Genomic DNA, 20,127 nt, shown 5'->3' on the forward strand with positions numbered 1-20,127 from the left:
CGCGAGAGCTTGTACCTCCCATTTTCCCGAGAGGAGAGTTGTAAACAGAAGGAGGCGGAGGGGACCCCCCCTCCAGCCAGAGGGGGCCCCCTGTTCCTGACTCAGCCCTGCCCCAGGGGACAGACCCTCTGCTCCTCCATGAGCCAGCACTGACCAGGGGAGCCCCCCCGGCCAGCCAGAGCAGGTCAGTGAAGGGGTGGCCCCTCTCTTAGACACCAGCTAGATAAGGGGGTGCTGCTGGTGAGGGGGGGCTGAAAGGAGAGGGGGGCTGCTGAGGAGGGGGGACTGATAGAAGGGATCCCCCATCTGGGGAGGGGGTGCTGCAGGGTTTTGGGATCTCCCATTTGGGGAGGGGGTCCTGTGGGGACTGGGGGCTTAGACAGAGGGGACCATACTCGGACCAGCCAGGAGAGGGGGGTCATGCCAAGGGTGCACCTAAGCGCTGGGCGAGGGGTCCCTGTGTCACCCCCGCCCTGCCCCAGAGGTGGGCGCATCTCAGCACCGGGGGAGGGGTCCCTGTGTCACCCCCGCCCTGCCCCATAGGTGGGCGCATCTCAGCACCGGGGGAGGGGTCCCTGTGTCACCCCCGCCCTGCCCCAGAGGTGGCCGCATCTCAGCACCGGGGACGGGTCCCTGTGTCACCCCCGCCCTGCCCCAGAGGTGGGCGCATCTCAGCACCGGGGACGGGTCCCTGTGTCACCCCCGCCCTGCCCCAGAGGTGGCCGCATCTCAGCACCGGGGGAGGGGTCCCTGTGTCACCCCCGCCCTGCCCCAGAGGTGGGCGCATCTCAGCACCGGGGGAGGGGTCCCTGTGTCACCCCCGCCCTGCCCCAGAGGTGGGCGCATCTCAGCACCGGGGGAGGGGTCCCTGTGTCACCCCCGCCCTGCCCCAGAGGTGGGCGCATCTCAGCACCGGGGGAGGGGTCCCTGTGTCACCCCCGCCCTGCCCCAGAGGTGGCCGCATCTCAGCACCGGGGACGGGTCCCTGTGTCACCCCCGCCCTGCCCCAGAGGTGGCCGCATCTCAGCACCGGGGACGGGTCCCTGTGTCACCCCCGCCCTGCCCCAGAGGTGGGCGCATCTCAGCACCGGGGACGGGTCCCTGTGTCACCCCCGCCCTGCCCCAGAGGTGGCCGCATCTCAGCACCGGGGGAGGGGTCCCTGTGTCACCCCCCGCCCTGCCCCAGAGGTGGGCGCATCTCAGCACCGGGGGAGGGGTCCCTGTGTCACCCCCGCCCTGCCCCAGAGGTGGGCGCATCTCAGCACCGGGGGAGGGGTCCCTGTGTCACCCCCGCCCTGCCCCAGAGGTGGCCGCATCTCAGCACCGGGGACGGGTCCCTGTGTCACCCCCCGCCCTGCCCCAGAGGTGGCCGCATCTCAGCACCGGGGACGGGTCCCTGTGTCACCCCCGCCCTGCCCCAGAGGTGGGCGCATCTCAGCACCGGGGACGGGTCCCTGTGTCACCCCCGCCCTGCCCCAGAGGTGGCCGCATCTCAGCACCGGGGGAGGGGTCTCTGTGTCACCCCCGCCCTGCCCCAGAGGTGGGCGCATCTCAGCACCGGGGGAGGGGTCCCTGTGTCACCCCCGCCCTGCCCCAGAGGTGGGCGCATCTCAGCACCGGGGGAGGGGTCCCTGTGTCACCCCCGCCCTGCCCCAGAGGTGCGCGCATCTCAGCACCGGGGGAGGGGTCCCTGTGTCACCCCCGCCCTGCCCCAGAGGTGGCCGCATCTCAGCACCGGGGACGGGTCCCTGTGTCACCCCCGCCCTGCCCCAGAGGTGGGCGCATCTCAGCACCGGGGACGGGTCCCTGTGTCACCCCCGCCCTGCCCCAGAGGTGGGCGCATCTCAGCACCGGGGACGGGTCCCTGTGTCACCCCCGCCCTGCCCCAGAGGTGGGCGCATCTCAGCACCGGGGGAGGGTTCCCCGTGTCACCCCTGCCCTGCCCCAGAGGTGGCCGCATCTCAGCACCGGGGGAGGGGTCCCTGTGTCACCAGCTGTGCTGCCCCAGAGGTGGCCGCATCTCAGCACCGGGGGAGGGGTCCCTGTGTCACCCCCGCCCTGCCCCAGAGGTGGCCGCATCTCAGCACCGGGGGAGGGGTCCCCGTGTCACCCCCGCCCTGCCCCAGAGGTGGCCGCATCTCAGCACCGGGGGAGGGGTCCCTGTGTCACCAGCTGTGCTGCCCCAGAGGTGGCCGCATCTCAGCACCGGGGGAGGGGTCCCTGTGTCACCCCCGCCCTGCCCCAGAGGTGGCCGCATCTCAGCACCGGGGGAGGGGTCCCTGTGTCACCCCCGCCCTGCCCCAGATGTGGCCGCATCTCAGCACCGGGGGAGGGGTCCCCGTGTCACCCCCGCCCTGCCCCAGAGGTGGCTGCATCTCAGCGCTGATTGAGGGCAGTCCTGAAGCAGCTCCCTGGCCCCATGGCTCCCCACACACACAGCTCCCCTCACACTCCTGCCCTAGCATAGGGAAAAGGGGCTCAGTTTGCGTGACCCCTTCAGCCCTCGGGCTGGCAGCATGGGCTAGCGGGCCTGGCCTGAGACTCAGGACGCCCAGATTCTGTTCCCAGCTCTGCCACTGACCTGCTAGGCAGGTCCCGGCGCCTCTGTGCCTCGGTTTCCCTTCCCCACCGTGATCCGTCTCGCTTAGTTAGCTCATAAGCTTTCAGAGTAGGGACAGCCCCATGTGTCTGTAGTGCCTGACTCCATGGGGGACCCCAATCTCGCTGCAGCCCCCAATTTTAGAACTGGACTGAGACCCTCCCAACTCCTGTCACCCGGGTGCCAGCTGGGAAATTCCCCCCCCCCGGTCCTGGCCCTTCCCACTTCCCAGCCAGCTCTTCATTCCTGCTCTTGGCCATAAACCCATCAGTGCCCCTAAACTTTGCTCTGTGGTTCAGTGCCGCTGGCACGGGGAGGCTCCTGGCAGCCAGGCCGCTGCGCCCGCCACCGGGCTGAGCCAAGCGCCTCCCAGCCTGGGCCAGGAAACCAAGAGCGTCGGACTCCGGTCCACGCCCAGACCTGTTCGGGCAGGACTCCCCGCACCTCCCTCCCGCTGAGCGCAGGGCCCCTGGGGGGCTGGGCCCTGTGCTGACCCCACCTTCCGGCCGAGATCAGGGCCCCTCCGTTGTGCCATTTCATCAAGAGGGAGTGGTGTTTAGCGGTTAGAGGGGGCTGGGAGGCAGGACTCCTGGGTTCTCTCCCCGGCTCTGGGAGGGGAGTGGGGGGCTGGTGGGTTAGAGCAGGGGGGGCTGGGAGGCAGGACTCCTGGGTTCTCTCCCTGGCTCTGGGAGGGGAGTGGGGGGCTGGGAGGCAGGACTCCTGGGTTCTCTCCCTGGCTCTGGGAGGGGAGTGGGGGCTGGGGGGTTAGAGCAGGGGGGGTGGGAGCCAGGACTCCTGGGTTCTGTCCTGGAGGGAGTGGGATCTAGTGGGTTAGAGGAGGAGCGACGGCCCATTGACCCCAGCTGGGATCCGGCCCCACTGACCCCACGGAGCGACGGCCGATGGACCCCAGCTGGGATCTGGGCCCCCGCTTACCTTGCTGCTGTTGTCAGGGGCTCACTGCCAGTGCCCGCCTCACATCCGCCTGCCGCAGCGTGGCCTCATGGGTATTCAATGGGCCCTTTGTCCCGGCTGCGAGCCCCGGGGCCGTCTCTCCGGGCGAACAGGCTGCTGCCGATCCGGCAGCCGCCCTCGGGACGCGATGCAGGGGAGCAGATCCAAGACTCCAACGGGGCCTGACTGGGTTCTGGCCACCCTGCCCCTCTGGCCTCAGTTTCCCCTCACGCCCTGCGTTGTGGAAGGTCTTTGGGGCAGGGACGGTCTCTGACGGGGGGTGCGTGCCGGGTCTCCCGCGCTGGGCTCCCGCCTCTCCCACTTGCAGGGCTCCACCGGCCGCCAGGATGTGGCCCGAGCGCGCCTTCCCCAGCCCCGTCGTGGCCCTCCTGCTCCGTGCCTGCCTGCTGCTCCCCCCGGCGGACGCCTACATCCACGCGGTGAGTGGCTGAGGGCCGGGACCTGGGGAGAGTGTGGGGGCAGGGACCCAGGGAGTGCTCAGATGGGGGGGGAAACGGAACCTCTCTCATGCCAGCCTGATCCTTCTCCCCGTCCCGACAGGTGAGAGATCACAACACCAGCATGGACTTCGCAGACCTGCCCGCCCTCTTCGGGGCCCTGCTGCCCAGGGAAGGACTCGTGGTACGTCGCCGCAAGATCCAGCGGTCTGGTGGTCAGAGCAGGGGGGCTCCAGGACGCCTGGGTTCTCTCCCTGGCTCTGGGAGGGGAGTGGGGTCCAGTGGGTTAGAGCAGGGGAAGGCCTGAGAGCCAGGACTCCTGGTTCTCTCCCTGGCTCTGGGAGGGGAGTGGGGGCTGGTTGGTTAGAATGGGGGTGCTGGGAGCCAGGACTCCTGGTTCTCTCCCTGGCTCTGGGAGGGGAGTGGGGGCTGGTGAGTTAGAGCGGGGAGGGCTGGGAACCAGGACTCCTGGGTTCTCTTCTCCGTTTATCCTGCCTGGCTGCAGGCCTGTGGGATACTGACTCTGACGTCCTGCTTTGCTCCAGGGCTACCTGCTGGAGGCCAAGCCCAGCAACGCCTGTCAGCCCATCGAGGGGCCCCCGGACTCCAGCAACGCCACCCGGTTCATCGCCCTCATTCGCAGATACGATTGCAACTTTGACATCAAGGTGGGGGAGGTCTTGGGGGGCAGTGACGGGGAGCTGGGGGGCAGCCGTGGGGGAGCCCAGCCCAAAGCTGGGACCTCCAGACAGATCCTGTTCTGACGTCCCATCCAGGTTGTGCCCTGGACCACGAGGTCCAATAACCCTTCTCACACATCTGCTGAGCTCAGGACTCCTGGGTTCTCTCCCGGCTCTGGGAGGGGAGTGGGGCTGGGGGGTTAGAAGCGGGGGGGCCAGGAGCCAGGACTCCTGGGTTCTCTCCCTGGCTGTGGGAGGGCGCTGTCCCCCCTGACCCGTCCCCCTCCCTCACTGTAGGTGTTGCACGCACAGCAGGCTGGGTTCGACGCTGCCGTGGTGCATAACACGGGCTCCAACAAACTGCTCAACATGGCCTGGAATGATGGTGAGTGGGGCAGGGGAGGGGCTTTCCCTAGGCTCCGCCCCCAAGTTCTGGCATGGGGGGGTTGCTCTCAGGGCTCCCCAGGGAGGCGCTCCGCCCCCCATGTGCAGGCTGGATTGTGGCAGCTCCTAGCAGCAGGGGTGCAGGAGTGAGACTCCTGCTCTCTGCCCCCAATTGGCTCCCCTCACTGCCAGAATCCCCTCAGTCCACCTCCCCTGCTGCTGGGGTCCACACGCCACCCACCTCCCCTCGGGGGAGCCCTGGGCAGAGCGAACCCACTGTCTGAGGGGTTAACGTCCCCCCGGTGTGGATCAGGATGTTCTCTTGAGCCCCTCTGCCATCTCTCTGCCCCACAGAGAGGATTCGGGAGCAAATCGCCATCCCGTCGGTCTTCGTGGGGGAGACAGCCTCCGACTACCTGCGCTCCAGGTTCAGCTATGAGAAGGGGTAGGCACTTGCCCGCCCGTGGGGGAGCGCTGTGTGGCCCAAGCCCCCTGCAGAGAAACGCCATGAGCCATGGGAGACCCCCATCTTCCTCCTGTCCCCCACGCAGAGCCCTGAGCCTGAAGGAATCCCAGCGGGGGCCAGGCCCCCTGCTTGGAGCGCATGTGGTGTGTCACCCACGGGACAGACGGGCATGGCTTACCTTGCTTTCCCTGGGTGCCCCCAAGTGCTCCATCAGTAGGGAGGGGAGTGGGGGCTGGTGGGTTAGAGCAGGGGGCTGGAAGCCAGGATGCCTGGGTTCTGGTCTGGAGGCAGAGTTGGGGCTAGTGCCCAGCACCTCCACCCTGACTGACCCCACTGTCTCCGGTCCCCCAGCGCACACATTATCCTGATCCCTGAGTACATCTTCCCGCTGGGGTATTACCTCATCCCCTTCACCGGCGTGGTCGGCATCATCATCGCCGTGATGTGCACCATCCTGGTGAGTGACGTCACGCCGCAGTGTGCGGGGCAGTGGGGGGGAGCCAGGACTCCTGGGTTCTCTCCCCGGCTCTGGGAGGGGAGTGGGGGCTGGTGGGTCAGAGCAGGGGGGGCTGGGAGCCAGGACTCCTGGGTTCTCTCCCGGCTCTGGGAGGGGAGTGGGGGCTGGTGGGTTAGAGCAGGGGGGCTGGGAGCCAGGACTCCTGGGTTCTCTCCCCGGCTCTGGGAGGGGAGTGGGGGCTGGTGGGTTAGAGCAGGGGGCCTGGGAGCCCGGACTCCTGGGTTCTCTCCCGGCTCTGGGAGGGGAGTGGGGGCTGGTGGGTTAGAGGAGGGGGGGCTGGGAACCAGGACTCCTGGGTTCTCTCCCGGCTCTGGGAGGCAGCGGGGCTGGGGGGTTAGCTGGGGGGCTGGGCGCTCCCTAACCCCCCGGTCCGGCGGCAGATCATTCGCTGTGTGCAGCACCGGAAGAGGCTGCGGCGTCACCGGCTCTCGAAGGAGCAGCTGAGGAAAATCCCCGTCCACAAGTACCAGAAAGGTAACTGGCCACCAGGGGGCGCTGCCACGGGCCACAGCCCCCAGGCAGCCGCCCCCCTGGGAGTCAGGGCTGCCCCCAAAGCCCCAGGGCGGCACTGGGGGCGCTGGGTACAGGGGGTTCAGTGGGGGGGGCCTCTCCCCTGGCGGGCAGGGCCCCCCGTGCCCCAGCAGGAGGCCTAAGCCTGTCCCCAGAGGTAGCCGCAGCGTGTGGGGGTTTTGGGGTTCAGGGGGCTGGCCCTGAGCCCTCTTTATCCTGGCACCCCCACCACAGGGACAGCCTCTCCAGTGGCAGGGCGGGACCCTTCCCAGCATGCAGTGGGCATAATGGGAGCAGAGCACTGCATGCTGGGACGCGCCCCCCCAGCCCAGAACTGCCCCTCACCCATCCAGGCTGCAGTACAGCCTCTCCCCAGCAGAGGGGCCCCCTGCCCCACGGCTGTCTGTCCTTCCGCAGCCCCTTTTGGATCCCGGGGGGGGGGGCTGGCCATCGGATCCCATCCCCTCACACTATGAGGAGGGGGCAGATCAAAGGAACAATCCCTCCAGCTGGGAGGCAGCCGGGGGGGGGTCTAAGGGTGCCCCCTTGGGGGTACAGGGGAGGGGAAGCTGAGGGCTGGGGGTTCCTCCACAGATGTGGGGTGTCTGTCTGAGCCCCAGCACGGGACTCTGGAAAGTCCCAGGTTCAGTGCGAGGCAGGTGGGGGGGTTGATGGCCCCGTGTCCGGCTTCCGGCAGCCAAACCCAAAGTGGAGGTGTCAGGCCAGGGAGCGAGCGGCTGTGACTGAGGGTGGAAGACCGGCTCTGAGCGTTTCCCCTGCCTCTCAGTGCGCCCCCACTTCGGCTCCCAGCCCCCTTTGCAGCCCCTGGGCTCACATATCTACTGCGTGTTTTGAGGGACCCCCCCCAAGTCACCCACTTTCCCCTGTGTCAGAACCGGGCTGGGATTCCTTGCATGCTCACTGCAGGCTTACACTCTTGGAGCCAGGACGCCTGGGTTCTCTCCCCGGCTCTGGGAGGGGCGTGGGGGCTGGGGGTTAGAGCAGGGGGGGCTGGGAGCCAGGACTCCTGGGTTCTCTCCCCAGCTCTGGGAGGGGAGTGGGGCTGTGGGTTAGAGCAGGGGGGGCTGGGAGCCAGGACGCCTGGGTTCTCTTCCCCATTGCAGCAGCCGGTTCAGCCCTGTCCCAGCTCTGGAGCGGGGGCGCTAACCGCAGTGACCTGAGGAGTTGTCACCTCACGGCTGTGAAAGTTTCCCCAGGCCGGCAGCCGGTGGGGAGGCTGACCAGCCTGCTGGGGACGTGTGGGGGGGGGCACTCTGGGGTCAGCCCGCCCTGCCGGCTCCAGTCCCCGATCCTGAGATACCCACCCCCTCCCCGGGCTGTGGGAGCCCCCGGTCTCCCATGGAGCTGTCTGAGCTCCCCACAGTCCCTGGGGGACCCTGGGCAGGCAGGAGTCAGGGGCAGGTTTCCTTGCCGGCCCCCCCAAGTCTTAGATCTCTGCCCCCTGGATCCAGCTGCTGCAGGGTCCCTATGGTGGGGGGAACGGGGTGGGGACTTCCCTGGCTGGTGCTTGTGGCTCTGGCTTCCTGCTGCTGCCAGCCCTTGCCCAGCCTCCGGGGGGGGTCGCTCCTCCAGAGGGGGGAAGCAGGCAGACGCAAGGCTGGGAGCTGGGCCACTGCAGCCCACACTTACACCCCCTCCCTAACCCCTTCCCAGCAGTCTGAAGGTGCCGAGCCCCCTCCAGCGTGGGGTCTGGTGGGGTAAAGCAGGGGGGGCTGGGAGCCAGGACTCCTGGGTTCTCTTCCCAGGTCTGGGAGGGGAGTGGGGGCTGGTGGCTTGGAGCAGGGGGGGCTGGGAGCCAGGACACCTGGGTTCTCTCCCTGCTCTGGGAGGGGAGTGGGGCCTGGTGGGTCAGAGCAGGGGGGGCTGGGAGCCAGGACTCCTGGGTTCTCTCTCTGGCTCTGGAAGGGGAGTGGGGGCTGGTGGGTTAGAGCAGGGGGCTGGGAGCCAGGACTCCTGGGTTCTCTCCCTGCTCTGGGAGGGGAGTGGGGGCTGGTGGGTTAGAGCAGGGGGCTGGGAGCCAGGACTCCTGGGTTCTCTCCCCAGCTCTGGGAGGAGAGTGGGACCTGGTGGGTTAGAGCAGGCGGGGGCTGGGAGCCAGGACTCCTGGGTTCTATTTCTGCCATTAGAAGGGGGAAGGGATGCAAAAAGTACCTCCTGCCTCTCACCCTCCTCCCTTCTAGCCCCCAGATCCCTCCCAGAACTGGTGAGAGAACCAAGGAGTTCTAGCTCCCAGGTTCTAGCCCTCAGTCTCCCCCTCCCCCCTGAGCTGTCAGTAGAACCCAGGCGTCCTGCTCCCCCCCCGCCCTGCTTCCAAGGGAGCTGTTGCAGCCGTTTCACCGCCTGGCGGGGCGGCTGAGCAGGGCGCTCTCGGGTTGAGTAAGCGCCCGGGGAGGAAGCGGCAGGGGAGCGCTCGCATTTACCTTATAAGGGCTTGAGCCGGAGTGGCTGGGTTCACTCTGCAGCCCCCTCTGACCGCTTCCCCTCCCGGGCAGGCGCTGGGGCGGGAGCCGGAGCTTCCTGTTTTCGCTGAGACACTCGAGCTCTGGAGCTGAAATGGGCCTCGGGTCCCAGCCCTCTTTCATCCAATGCAGCCACCTCTGGGGCGGGGCAGCTGGTGACACAGGGACCCCTCGCCCGGGGCTGAGATGCGGCCACCTCTGGGGCAGGGATGTAGGTGGAAAGGAGGATTTTGGCCTCAGACACCTTCCTGTGACTTGCCATGTGTGTTTCATTGCTCCTAAGTCCCAGCAGACTAAGCACAGTTCTAGACCTGTCCCCAGGACTCCTGGGTTCTCTCTCTAGCTCCGGGAGGGGAGGCTGGTGGGTTAGAGCAGGGAGGGCGCTGGGATGCAGGGCTGTTATCCTCTCACTGTATGAGCTTGCCCTGGTCCCACCCCCTCCCTGTGCCTCAGTTTCCCCCATATGTCAGGGCTAACGGCTCCCTCCTGTCTCTCTGCCAGGGGACGAGTATGATGTCTGCGCCATCTGTCTGGATGAGTACGAGGAGGGAGACCGGCTGCGGATCCTGCCCTGTGCCCACGGTGAGGACGCCCGGGTTCTCCCTCCAGCTCTGGGAGAGGAGTGGGGGGCTGGTGGGTTAGAGCAGGGGGGGGCTGGGAGCCAGGACGCCTGGGTTCTCTCCCCGGCTCTGGGAGGGGAGTGGGGGGCTGGTGGGTTAGAGCGGGGGGGCTGGGAGCCAGGACGCCTGGGTTCCACGCCTGGTGGCGGGGTGTAACTGCTGTCCCCCTCCCCCAGCCTATCACTGCCGGTGCGTGGACCCCTGGCTGACGCAGACCAAGAAGACCTGCCCAGTGTGTAAGCAGCGTGTGCTGCGGACGGCCGAGGACTCTGACTCGGAGGGTGAGGGCCGCCAGCGGGGCGAGGAGGAGGAGGAGCAGCCGCACTCGGAGCGAACCCCATTGCTGGGCCCATCCTCCACCGCCAGCAGCCCCTCCTTTGGCAGCACGGCCGAGGTGCGGGGCCCGCCCTCCGGCGAGGAAGGCTCTGAGAAGGGGCCCCTGGCCACTCCCCAGGGGCCGCCCCCTGAGGGCCTGGGGGACAGCATCCTTGTCTGACACCCCGGATGGACTCCCCGGGGGGCCTCTACCCCCAAGCTTTCTTTGTATTTTAAACTGTGCACAAAACAGGGGCCCCCACCAGGGATCCAGGCTTGGACCCCCTTCCTGTGGGACTGGGGTGACCTCCAGCTCCTCTTGGGGCCTGCAGCCCCTGCCCCGGGGGATCGATTACGTGCCAAGGCTGTGGGAAACAGGGTGTCAGGGCTTTGCAGGACGGTGGGGGGGGGGCTTTGCACAGCTCGGGGTGTGAGGGGCATGGGGGGAAGATGGATTTGTCCCAGAGGGGAGTGGGGGCTGGTGAGTTAGAGCAGGCGCAGTGGGGGTGGGAGCAGGAGCCAGGACTCCTGGGTTCGCAGGGCAGGGAGCACACAGCCCTGAAGAAACCAGCCACCCTTCCCCCCCTCCGGGGCTCAGCAGCCAGCTGGGTGTAAACACTGCAGCCGGGTGACATTCCTGCCTGCACGTGGGCCCGCTCCTGGCCTCCCCCCGCGGGCACCCGCCCCACTTCACACCAGCTGCTGGGATTTGGGAGAGGGGGCTTTGGCCAGCTGCCACTGCCCCTTGCCCCATTTCATGGTCCCGCAGCAGGACACAGGGGCAGGCCCACTCTTTCTGGGGCAGAGAGCAGGGAGGATGTGGGGTAGAGACCGTGCTGGCCCCCACCCCAGGCTAGAAGAATGTGGCTGCACCCTGGGAGCCGTGGGAAGCCTTGGCTCCCATATGGGGGAGGGGGGGTGTTACCCATAATCCCATGGGGTATAGCCCATCTGTCTAGTCTGGAGTCTGTCATGCTGAAGCCTTCAGGCAGGGTGGATCTAAAGCCAGACCTGTCCTTGCCCCCAGTGGCTACCCCCCCCCCCCGTTAGGAGGCTAGCAGGGGGCAGGGACTGCTTTCCTTTAGTCACAGGCCCCACTCCTGCAGGACTCCCGTCTCCCCCACACCCCCCCTTAACCTGAGAGCCATTCCAGCCCTTCCTTCTTAGCCCCAGGGGCCAGCCCAACCCCGGCTCCTGCTTTTGATTTGCAGGCATGACTTAAAAACTTGGGGTGCAGCATGGTTCCCCCACCTTCACTCTGCAGAGTTCTGGACCAAAATGGGGGGTGCCACTGCCCTTCTCCTGTTTGTGCTTTTAGCCCCCTGGGGGGGTCCTGTGGACCACTAACACCTTGTCTGTCTGTCCCTGGCCCAGCTGCGTGGGGCCTGTTCCTTTCACACTACAACCCATAACCCCCAGGGGGGGTTTACTGGAGCTCATTCCTCAGCTGCTTTTTTTAACCAATCATGGGGTGGGTTGCACCGGGCACCCCAGCCATGCGTCCAGGGCCCGTCTGGCAGGTCAGGACACCTCTTTGAATAAAAGATACTTGCCCTGTATTGACTGGTGACTCTTTGGGGTCGCATGCACTGGGCAGGGGGTCGGGCTGGGCGCAAGGCAGACATGCTGGGGTGTGCACACACCATTGCCCCCTCCACCCCCAGCACACTGTATGTAACCCCCCTTTTGTCCAGCAGCACCAGAGTCCGGAAGGGCTGCGACTTGGGGGGCATCATTTCGGAGCCAGCCCCAGCAGACGAGGGGGGAAGGACTCAGCTGGGCGCAGGGCAGGCACGCGCTCCTGGGTGGCTCGCTCACTGGCAGCGGGCACAGGGCAGGGTGTTTAAGACGAGTTCGTTGGCAGCACGGAGGTGCTTCGTTCCAGGAAGGTCTGGAGCGGCTCAGCTCCAGGCTCCCCCCCCAGGCCAGGCCCAGCCCAGCTCACCCCCCACAACTGGGGCTGTGCAGACACCCCCCCCCCAGCCTCGAGCACCTTAGACAGCTGGGAGGGGGAAACCGGCCCCAGGCCTTCCCCTCTCTGTGCACAAGGGCCAGGAACCCAGGCGTACTGACTCCCCCCCAGCCCAGCACCCAACCCCTAGGCCTGACCCCCCTAGGGCTAGCCTCCATCTCCCTGCTGGTACAACAGCTAGGGGAAGACCTGGCTGCTGGGATGGGCAGGAAGCCAGCCCTGGGTGCCCCACTGCAATGGGGCAGAGCCTGGGGCCCAGACCGCTCTACCTCAATGGGCAGCAGCAGAGGCGGGAGTCCCCCCTTGTCCCCCGCAAGGCAGGATCCCTGGGACCAAAGCTCTGGCCAGATCCCTGGCCCCTCCCAATCAGCCCCTCCCTGCACCATGACTCAGGCTGTGTGCAGGACTGTGCACCTCTCTCCTGCCAGCTGGGGGTGGGGGCAAGAATCCAAGGGAGGAATCTCCCAGGCTGCACCCCCTCCCCCAGCTGAACTCTGACTCCCCAAGCCCCTCCCTAGCCAGGGAGAGAACCCAGGAGTCCTGGCTCCCAGCCTCCCCTGCTCTAACCTACCAGCCCCCACTCCCCTCCCAGAGCAAGAACCCAGGCGTCCTGGCTCCCTGCCCCCCTGCTCTAACCCACCAGTCCCCGCTCCCCTCCCAGAGCCAGGGAGAGAACCCAGGAGTCCTGAGTGTCCCCTGAGCAGACACTAGACACAGATACACCTTGAGAATTATTCAAATTTCCTTTTTATTTTTCTTGTTCCAATATAGTTTTTTCCCCCCTCTTAACCTCCCCTTCCCTCCCCCCCAAAAAACCTACAACTTTTTTTTTAAACCAGAAAAAATTTGGCAGCAACCAAGAGGATTTTTGTGATAGAAAAGATGGCGGAGAGACAGGGTGGGCGAGAGTCGAGATCCGAAAGCGAGGAATAGGGGGTGCTCCAGGCCCGGGGTGGGGTGCACCCCTGCGGGGGGGCGGGGCCCTGGGTGGTCCCTGCCAGCATGGGCATCAGTAGTACCGCAGCGGAGTGCCAGGCCGGCATCAATACTGCGAACGTCTCAAGTGATTGGCCATGTCGTAGCATTTCTTGTTCATGCAGCCGCCGTGAACGCCCTCCTTGCCCATGACCAGCACTATCGCTGCGGGGGGGGGGAGAGAGAAAAGAGGGGTGAGGGGCCAGGCTGCGACCCCCAGACTACCCTCTGCCCCCTCCCCACCATCACAGGCCAGGGATGGAAGAGGACGATGGCCCCATGGGGTCTGATCCAGTCAGGTAACCCCTACCCCAGCACCTACAGGAAACCTAGGAGTCCAGGCTCCCAGCCCCCCGGCTCTAACCCACCAGCCCCCACTCCCCTCCCAGAGCCAGGGAGAGAACCCAGGAGTCCAGGCTCCCTGCCCCCCTGCTCTAACCCACCAGACCCCACTCCCCTCCCAGAGCCAGGGAGAGAACCCAGGAGTCCTGAGTGTCCCCTGAGCAGACACTAGACACAGATACACCTTGAGAATTATTCAAATTTCCTTTTTATTTTTCTTGTTCCAATATAGTTTTTTCCCCCCTCTTAACCTCCCCTTCCCTCCCCCCCAAAAAACCTACAACTTTTTTTTTTAAACCAGAAAAAATTTGGCAGCAACCAAGAGGATTTTTGTGATAGAAAAGATGGCGGAGAGACAGGGTGGGCCAGAGTCGAGATCCGAAAGCGAGGAATAGAGGGTGCTCCAGGCCCGGGGTGGGGTGCACCCCTGCGGGGGGGCAGGGCCCTGGGTGGTCCCTGCCAGCATGGGCATCAGTAGTACCGCAGCGGAGTGCCAGGCCGGCATCAATACTGCGAACGTCTCAAGTGACTGGCCATGTCGAAGCATTTCTTGTTCACGCAGCCACCGTGAACGCCCTCCTTGCCCATGACCAGCACTATCGCTGCGGGGGGGGGAGAGAGAAAAGAGGGGTGAGGGGCCAGGCTGTGACCCCCAGACTACCCTCTGCCCCCTCCCCACCATCACAGGCCAGGGATGGAAGAGGACGATGGCCCCATGGGGTCTGATCCAGTCAGGTAACCCCTACCCCAGCACCTACAGGAAACCTAGGAGTCCAGGCTCCCAGCCCCCCGGCTCTAACCCACCAGACCCCACTCCCCTCCCACAGCCAGGGAGAGAACCCAGGAGTCCTGGCTCCCAGCCCCTGCTCCCCTCCCCGAGGAGAGATCCCAGGAGTCCTGGCTCCCAGCCCCCCTGCTCTAACCCACCAGCCCCAGGGAGAGAACCCAGACATCCTGCTGCTTCCCGCCCCCTTGCAGCTGTTCATGAAGCCTGGCCCATTATTCGGGGATGTGGGGCTGAAGCAGCTGGATCCGGGGCCAGCTGTTGTGGGCCCCGCTGCAGGGAAAGGGGTCAGGCCTTGGGCTGCCCAGGCAGCAGCTGCTGGGAGGGAACGCCGCCCTGCTGGCTTTGGGGTGGGGACGTGGGAAGCAAGGGCCCAACAGGCAGCCCCAGCTGCAAGAGATGGGGAGGCTGGCTGGACCCCACTCCCCTCCCAGAGCCCGGAAGAGAACCCAGGAGTCCTGGCTCCCATTCCCAGCCAGCAGACCCCAGTGGGGTCACTGGGGGTCCGCCAGGGGAAGGGAGAGGACCCAGGCGTCCGGCACTCACTCTTGTTGGTCATGCAGACTGTAATGTTGTAGGTGGGGGTCTCGCCCGTGGTCTTGGTCCGCAGGTCCATGGTGAACTCCCCTTCCACGTGCAGGTTGTCCCGGATCACTGAGCACTTCTGGCCCCCCAGCGTCAGCCCGTTGATGAATATGTTGCTACGGTCCTTGGCCACCAGCATGTTCACCTCTGCCGGCTGGGGGGGGGGAGCAGAGGTCAGGGGTCACGCTGGACAGGCTCGGGGAGCCCTGCCCCACGCCTCTTCTGGCACTGGGGAGAGAACCCAGGAGTCCTGGCTCCCAGCCCCCGCTCCCCTCCCAGAGCCGGGGAGAGAACCCAGGAGCCCCCAAGCAGCTGCTTCCCATGGGGCAGGGGGGAGAAACAGCTGGACCCAGAGCAGCTGTCCAATCAAACAAGCCCCCCTTCTATTCTCCACCAGGAGACACCTGCCCCCCATCCCTCCATCTGGGTGCAATCCAGCCATGCCGGGGCCGGGTCATTGGCCCCCTTTGGGGGCAGAGTCTGGATCCACACTGGTCATAAAGGGGCATTAAGGGTCCTGGATTCACCCCCCCAAAAATATCTCTCTCTCTCGCTACAGCCTCGGGGGCGGGGGCAGACCAGATCCTCCTCCCACCCCCAGTCAAGCCCAGACTCCTGCCCCCTGCAGAGTCCTCACCCAGTTTGTTGTGGGGGTGGGATGGGGGAAAGAATTGGACCCCCACCTCTAGGGGGCAGGTGGGCTGAGCAGTCTTAACCCCCCCCAATTTCCCCTTAAGAGTTTCTTGTCTCAGCAGACACCGCCCCCAGCCCCTCCCCCCCAGAGCTGCTGCCACCCCCCCTCCAGAAATCTAGGTGTCCCCACCCCCACACAAAGATCCTTATCTTCGGGGGATGGGACAGGACAGGGACTTGCACATTTTAGGTTTATTTCCTCTATCAGCTGCCCAGCCCCCCCCCCCGTCTGCACCCCACCCCCCTCCCCCATCAGTTTCCATAGGAAACTGACAACCCTGCAGTGGGGGTTTTGAGGTTTTAAACCTCTTCCTCCCACAACCTCTGTCCCTAAGCCCAGGGGAGAGAGACCCCATCCCCACGGGGAGGGACCAGGTGGAGTTTGGGGAGGGGGTTTGTGAGCTTAGGAATAGGGGGGCTCATTGGATGTCCCCACTGCCCCGAGAATAGATATGGGGGGCAGCCCCACCTTGCAAACTGGGGGAGGGTCCAGAGCACAATCCACTCTCCTCCCAGAGCCAGGGAGAGAACCCAGGAGTCCTGGCTCCCAGCCCACCCTGCTCTGACCCACCAGCCCCTACTGCCCTCCCAGAGACAGGGAGAGAACCCAGGAGTCCTGGAGGAAACAGGATATTTTAGAGGGGGTTCCCCATGGATGCCATGGGCTTTGGGAAACCCTAGCCCAACCTTTAACAGCCCCAGCCAGGATACGAGACTGGCACTGCACCCCACTGCACCTGGGGCCAGCCATGTGCCAGAATCCACCCAGCTGGGGCCCTGCCGAGCCCCCCTCCCAGTATAAAGTTCTGCAGACACTGGGGAAAAGAGGGGGTGCAGAGGGGTCCCAATACATGAGCAGCAGGTCCCTGGCCCAACCTCGGGGGTGGGGGCAGAGACTGGGGGTAATGGGCAGGGAAGGGAGGGGAAGTGTCCACCCCCAAATATTCTCCAACCCTAAGCTTTTCACCACCCTGCCAAGATCGGGGCAGCCTCACACCCCGAATCAGTAGCACAATTGCAGGAAGTGGGGGGGGGGGAATATTTCTGTGGCAATGAGCAGCTGGAGGAGAAACAGGTTTGTACCAGCTCTGTGCTGACCCAAACCCAAGTCACTTGGGGGGGTGAAGGGGGGGCCACCCCCCAGGATCAGAGCCACTCAAGGGACCTGACGATCACATGCACCATCAGGATGTGGGAGATCTGGGAGAGTTTCACCAGACTCCCTCCCCTTTATGGCCAGGAGACAAGGACGTAGATACTCTCCCAAGCAGGGGCCCCCCCGAATTCTGGGTGGTTTTCCAGGCAGAAAGCTGGGAGGGGGGAGGATCCGTTTTCAACACAAGTCCAGCCACTGAACAAGGACAGTTTGAAGAGGGGAAATATTTTTGCCTTCCCAGCCAAATGAAGTTTCTGCAAAGAGTGAGAAAGGCAGGCCGGGAGTGGAGGCCCTGAAACAGACTTCAGTTTTGAAACAGAACTGGGGAAGCCAAAGATTTAGACCAGGCCCCCGCCCCACAAGAAAGGCAAGGCTGAACTAAAGAATGATTGTTGCAAAGCCATTGGGGGGGGGGGGGGAAGAGAGACACGAAAGGGAAAAAAAGATCTGGAAAGATTAGGAGGGAGATGGATTCAGGCCCCCGCAGCGGCAGGCAGAGACAGAGACGTGGCAGTAAAAGGAGAGATTAAATACAGACAGACGGCTTCCTGCCCCCACCCATTTTATTAACCAAGGGGGGAGGGGGAGTCAGCTTTGCTTTCGAAAAGTTTGCAAAAGTTTCTTCTCCGCTATCCGGGATTTTTTTTGCACACAGAGCAAATGCTCAATTTGCCTCCTAAGTCCCAGACCTCAGGCTGGCAGCCACCCCCCCCCCCATCCTGGTGTTGCAAGGGGTGTGCAAATGGGGGGGGTTGTCTATTCAGAGGGATGCCACACAAAGTTAGCCATTTTTAACTCTGTTACAGGGATGGAGAGGCCAGCTGCAGCCATCTCTGGGGTGGGGCAACTCCCCTCATAGGGATCCCAGGCCCCAAGTTGCAGCCACCTCTGGGGCACGGCCGGCAGCTGATCCCAGGCCCTGGCATTGAGATGCAGCTGCCTCTGGGGTACGCGGCAGCCCCCAGAACCAGGGAACCCAATTCATTCCTCAGCACAGTTTAAACAAAAAAAAAAAGAAAGCTAAAAGCTTTCCCGCCCCTAGACACTGGCAGATTCACTGTGGCGGTTCCTGTCAGCCAGGATGGGACAAGCTGGGAAAACAGCCCTGGGCCTTCACGGGGGGGGGGGGGGGGGGGGGGGGGGGGGAGGGAAAGAAAAGAGACTCCAGGATCCGGGAATTTGGACCCTGGATCCAGTTCACTTTGCAGAGCCAGGGGCAGATTTAGGCCTCATCTCCCTCCCCACACACACACCTACTCTCCCTCCCCCTTGGCCTTGAGTCATTTCCTCCGGGTAGCTGCCTGGGCCTTTCAGCAGCAGCAGGGTGTGGCCAGGCCAGAAGGTGCCAGCTGGGCCCGATCCGCACCCGCCCAGGGTGGGTGGGAAGCAGGGAGACATCCCTTCCCATCCACAGGAAGCGGGGGGGAACCCCTGCTCGAAGGGCAGCAGGGCAGAGGGAGGAACTGGAGGCTGGGGCTGTATTAGACCACACTGAATCGCTGGGGGGGGGGGTCAACACCCCCGTCACTGTCTGACGCTTTGCAAAAGGAAGTGGCTTTTTTTGTGCGAGCAGAGATCCTGCAAGGGTGATGGGGGAGGGGCTGGCAGTAAGGGGGGGGGGGAGCTGCAGAGGAGGAGTCGCCTGGGGGCTGTAGCTCGCTGGCTGCAAACTCTGGGTTCTGCCCCCCTCCCTGCCACTTTGCAAACTTGTTTGTGTTTTAGCCAGTGGCCCTGGCTTCCAGGGCAGGCTACCAGAAAAGTCTTCCCCCCCCCACGTGCTCCCATCACATGCCGCCCCTCCCAGTTCCTCTTCTTCGCCATGGACAATCTAACACCCCCCCTTTGCCCCAAGCACCCCATTTCTGCCTCCCATGTGCTCCCCTTTTCACTCAGAGCCCTCCTTGGGTGCCGCCCCCGTAAAGGCCTCTGTTCCCAACCCCCCCGATCCCCTTCTCTCCAATGCACCCCTTACCTACATACACCGCCATAATCCCCCTCCGAGGCACCCCAAGGGGTCCCCCTTTCTGAAATGAGAGCCCCCCCAGGGTGCCCCCTGCCTTTTTGCAACGCACCTCCTCCCTACCCCCCTTTTGCAGTGCAGCCAACTCTACACCCCACCCCCCATCCACTCTTCACCCGCACTTTAGCGATGCAAGCCCCCCCATGGCACTTCCGGCCTCCCCTCTTTGCAATCCAGCTCCCGATGCGCCCCTCACCGTGATGTTGCACAGCGTCTTGCCCGGGGTGGCGGCCCAGACGCACGGGCTGTCCTTGTAGCCCACGATGGCCGCGTCCTGGCAGTTGCCGTCCGCCAGGAGGGTGTCGATGTAGGAGCTCCAGCCGCTCATGGCTGCTGCTGCTGCTGCTGCTGCTGGGGAGGAGCCGGCGGCGGGGGCAGGAGCAGGAGCCGGGGCGCGCGCGCGAGGCCCCGGGGCTGCAGAATCCCGGGGGGAAAAAAAAAAAAAAAAAAAAAAGGGCGCGAGACGCCGGACGCGACCGAATCAACCTCGCCCTGGAACGTGGAGGCCGGCGGGGGGGTGCGCGCGCGCGGGGCGGAGGGAGGCTCGCGCTGTGGGGGATGCACCGAGCTCGCGCCGCTTCTGCACCACCGCGGACGGGGGTGGGGAGCAGAGAGACCCTGGAGCCGGTGCAGCGCGCGCTCCGGGTGCAGAATCCGAGAGGCGTATGGGGGGGCCCCCCGGGCCGGGTTCGCGGCTTTTACAGAGGCCGACACCCCGCCCCTCCACCTTGCTCCTCTGGGCGGGGCTAAGCGAGCCCCGGGATCCATCCGCGCCCCCCCCCCGCCGCCCCGAGCCGGGACTATTTCCCCTTCTTCCGTGCACCCCGTTTCCCTTCCCCTTCTCTGCAATGCACCCCCATGCACCCCCCCGAGGTCCCCTTTTAACAGTGCACCCCTCTTCCCCCTCATGTATCCCCCAGAGGTCCTCCTTTTCACACTGCACCCCCCTTTTCCCCTATGCACCCCTGAGAAGTTCCCTTTTCACATTGCACCCCCCTTTTCCCCTATGCACACCACAGAGATTCCCTTTTCACATTGCACCCCCTTCCCCCTCATGCACCCCCCAGAAGTCCCCCTTTTCACACTGCACCCCCGTTCCCCCTCATGTACCCCCCAGAGGTTTTCTTTTCACACTGCACCCCCTTTTCTCCTCATGCACCCCCAGAAGCCCCTTTTCACACTGCACCCCCCTTTCTCCCCATGCACCCCCCAGAGGCCCCTTTTCACACTGCACCTCCTTTTCTCCTCATGTGCCCCCAGAGATCTCCTTTTCACTCTGCACCCCCGCTCCCCCTCATGCACCCCCCAGAGGTCTCCTTTTCACACTGCTCCCCCTTTCTCTCATGCCCCACCAGGGGTCCCCTTTTCACACTGCACCTTTCCCCCTTCATGTGCCCCCTGGGGTCCCCTGTTTGCACCCATTTCTTCTCATGCACCCACTAAGGGTCCCCGTTCAACACTGTGGCCCCCAAGGGATCCCCTCTTTGAATGCACCTCCCTTTCCTCTTATGCCCCTGCTAAGGGTCCCCTTTTCACACTGCATCCCCCTGGAGGTCCCCTTTATTTGCATTGCAAAAACTTCCCCCTCCCCATGTACCCAGTTTTAGGCAGGGCATC

The 20,127-nt window shown here is 64.9% G+C and overlaps 2 protein-coding genes across 4 annotated transcripts; one reads left to right on the top strand and one right to left on the bottom strand.

The window, feature by feature from the left end:
- RNF167 (ring finger protein 167) lies at positions 1–11,542 on the top strand. Of its 2 annotated transcripts, none has more exons than XM_043503715.1 (10): positions 1–184; positions 3,859–3,993; positions 4,115–4,195; positions 4,557–4,679; positions 4,989–5,076; positions 5,430–5,520; positions 5,893–5,998; positions 6,439–6,532; positions 9,550–9,630; positions 9,845–11,542. In XM_043503715.1, exons 2-10 carry the CDS (start codon positions 3,901–3,903, stop codon positions 10,162–10,164), a joined length of 1,077 nt encoding a protein of 358 aa, XP_043359650.1. In that variant the 5' UTR covers positions 1–184; positions 3,859–3,900; the 3' UTR covers positions 10,165–11,542. The 2 variants fall into 2 exon arrangements, with proteins under 2 accessions (XP_043359650.1, XP_038242126.1); XM_038386198.2 differs by having other exon boundaries at positions 3,882–3,993.
- Positions 11,543–12,788: 1,246 nt separating this feature from the next.
- PFN1 (profilin 1) lies at positions 12,789–19,263 on the bottom strand. 2 transcript variants are annotated; one of them, XM_038386239.2, is made up of 3 exons: positions 18,707–19,196; positions 14,603–14,795; positions 12,789–13,095 (listed from the first exon to the last, which is right to left on the bottom strand). In XM_038386239.2, the coding sequence occupies exons 1-3, from the start codon at positions 18,836–18,838 to the stop codon at positions 12,998–13,000; spliced, it is 423 nt and encodes a 140-aa protein (XP_038242167.1). In that variant the 5' UTR covers positions 18,839–19,196; the 3' UTR covers positions 12,789–12,997. The 2 variants fall into 2 exon arrangements, with proteins under 2 accessions (XP_038242167.1, XP_038242166.1); XM_038386238.2 differs by lacking the exon at positions 12,789–13,095 and adding an exon at positions 13,568–13,874 and having other exon boundaries at positions 18,707–19,263.
- Between the last annotated feature and the right edge of the window lie 864 nt (positions 19,264–20,127).

Source organism: Dermochelys coriacea, chromosome 28 (assembly GCF_009764565.3).
Source record: "Dermochelys coriacea isolate rDerCor1 chromosome 28, rDerCor1.pri.v4, whole genome shotgun sequence".
Lineage (NCBI taxonomy): Eukaryota > Metazoa > Chordata > Testudines > Dermochelyidae > Dermochelys > Dermochelys coriacea.

Excerpts from the sequence above, each read along its gene's own strand:
- PFN1 (XM_038386239.2), bottom strand. The coding sequence starts at position 18,838 with ATGAGCGGCTGGAGCTCCTACATCGACACCCTCCTGGCGGACGGCAAC. Across the intron at positions 14,796-18,706 it reads AGACGCTGTGCAACATCACG|CCGGCAGAGGTGAACATGCT; the intron begins GTGAGGGGCGCA and ends CCCCCCCCCCAG. Across the intron at positions 13,096-14,602 it reads AGTCTGCATGACCAACAAGA|CGATAGTGCTGGTCATGGGC; the intron begins GTGAGTGCCGGA and ends CCCCCCCCGCAG.
- RNF167 (XM_043503715.1), top strand. The coding sequence starts at position 3,901 with ATGTGGCCCGAGCGCGCCTTCCCCAGCCCCGTCGTGGCCCTCCTGCTC. Across the intron at positions 4,196-4,556 it reads TGCCCAGGGAAGGACTCGTG|GGCTACCTGCTGGAGGCCAA; the intron begins GTACGTCGCCGC and ends GCTTTGCTCCAG. Across the intron at positions 6,533-9,549 it reads CGTCCACAAGTACCAGAAAG|GGGACGAGTATGATGTCTGC; the intron begins GTAACTGGCCAC and ends TCTCTCTGCCAG.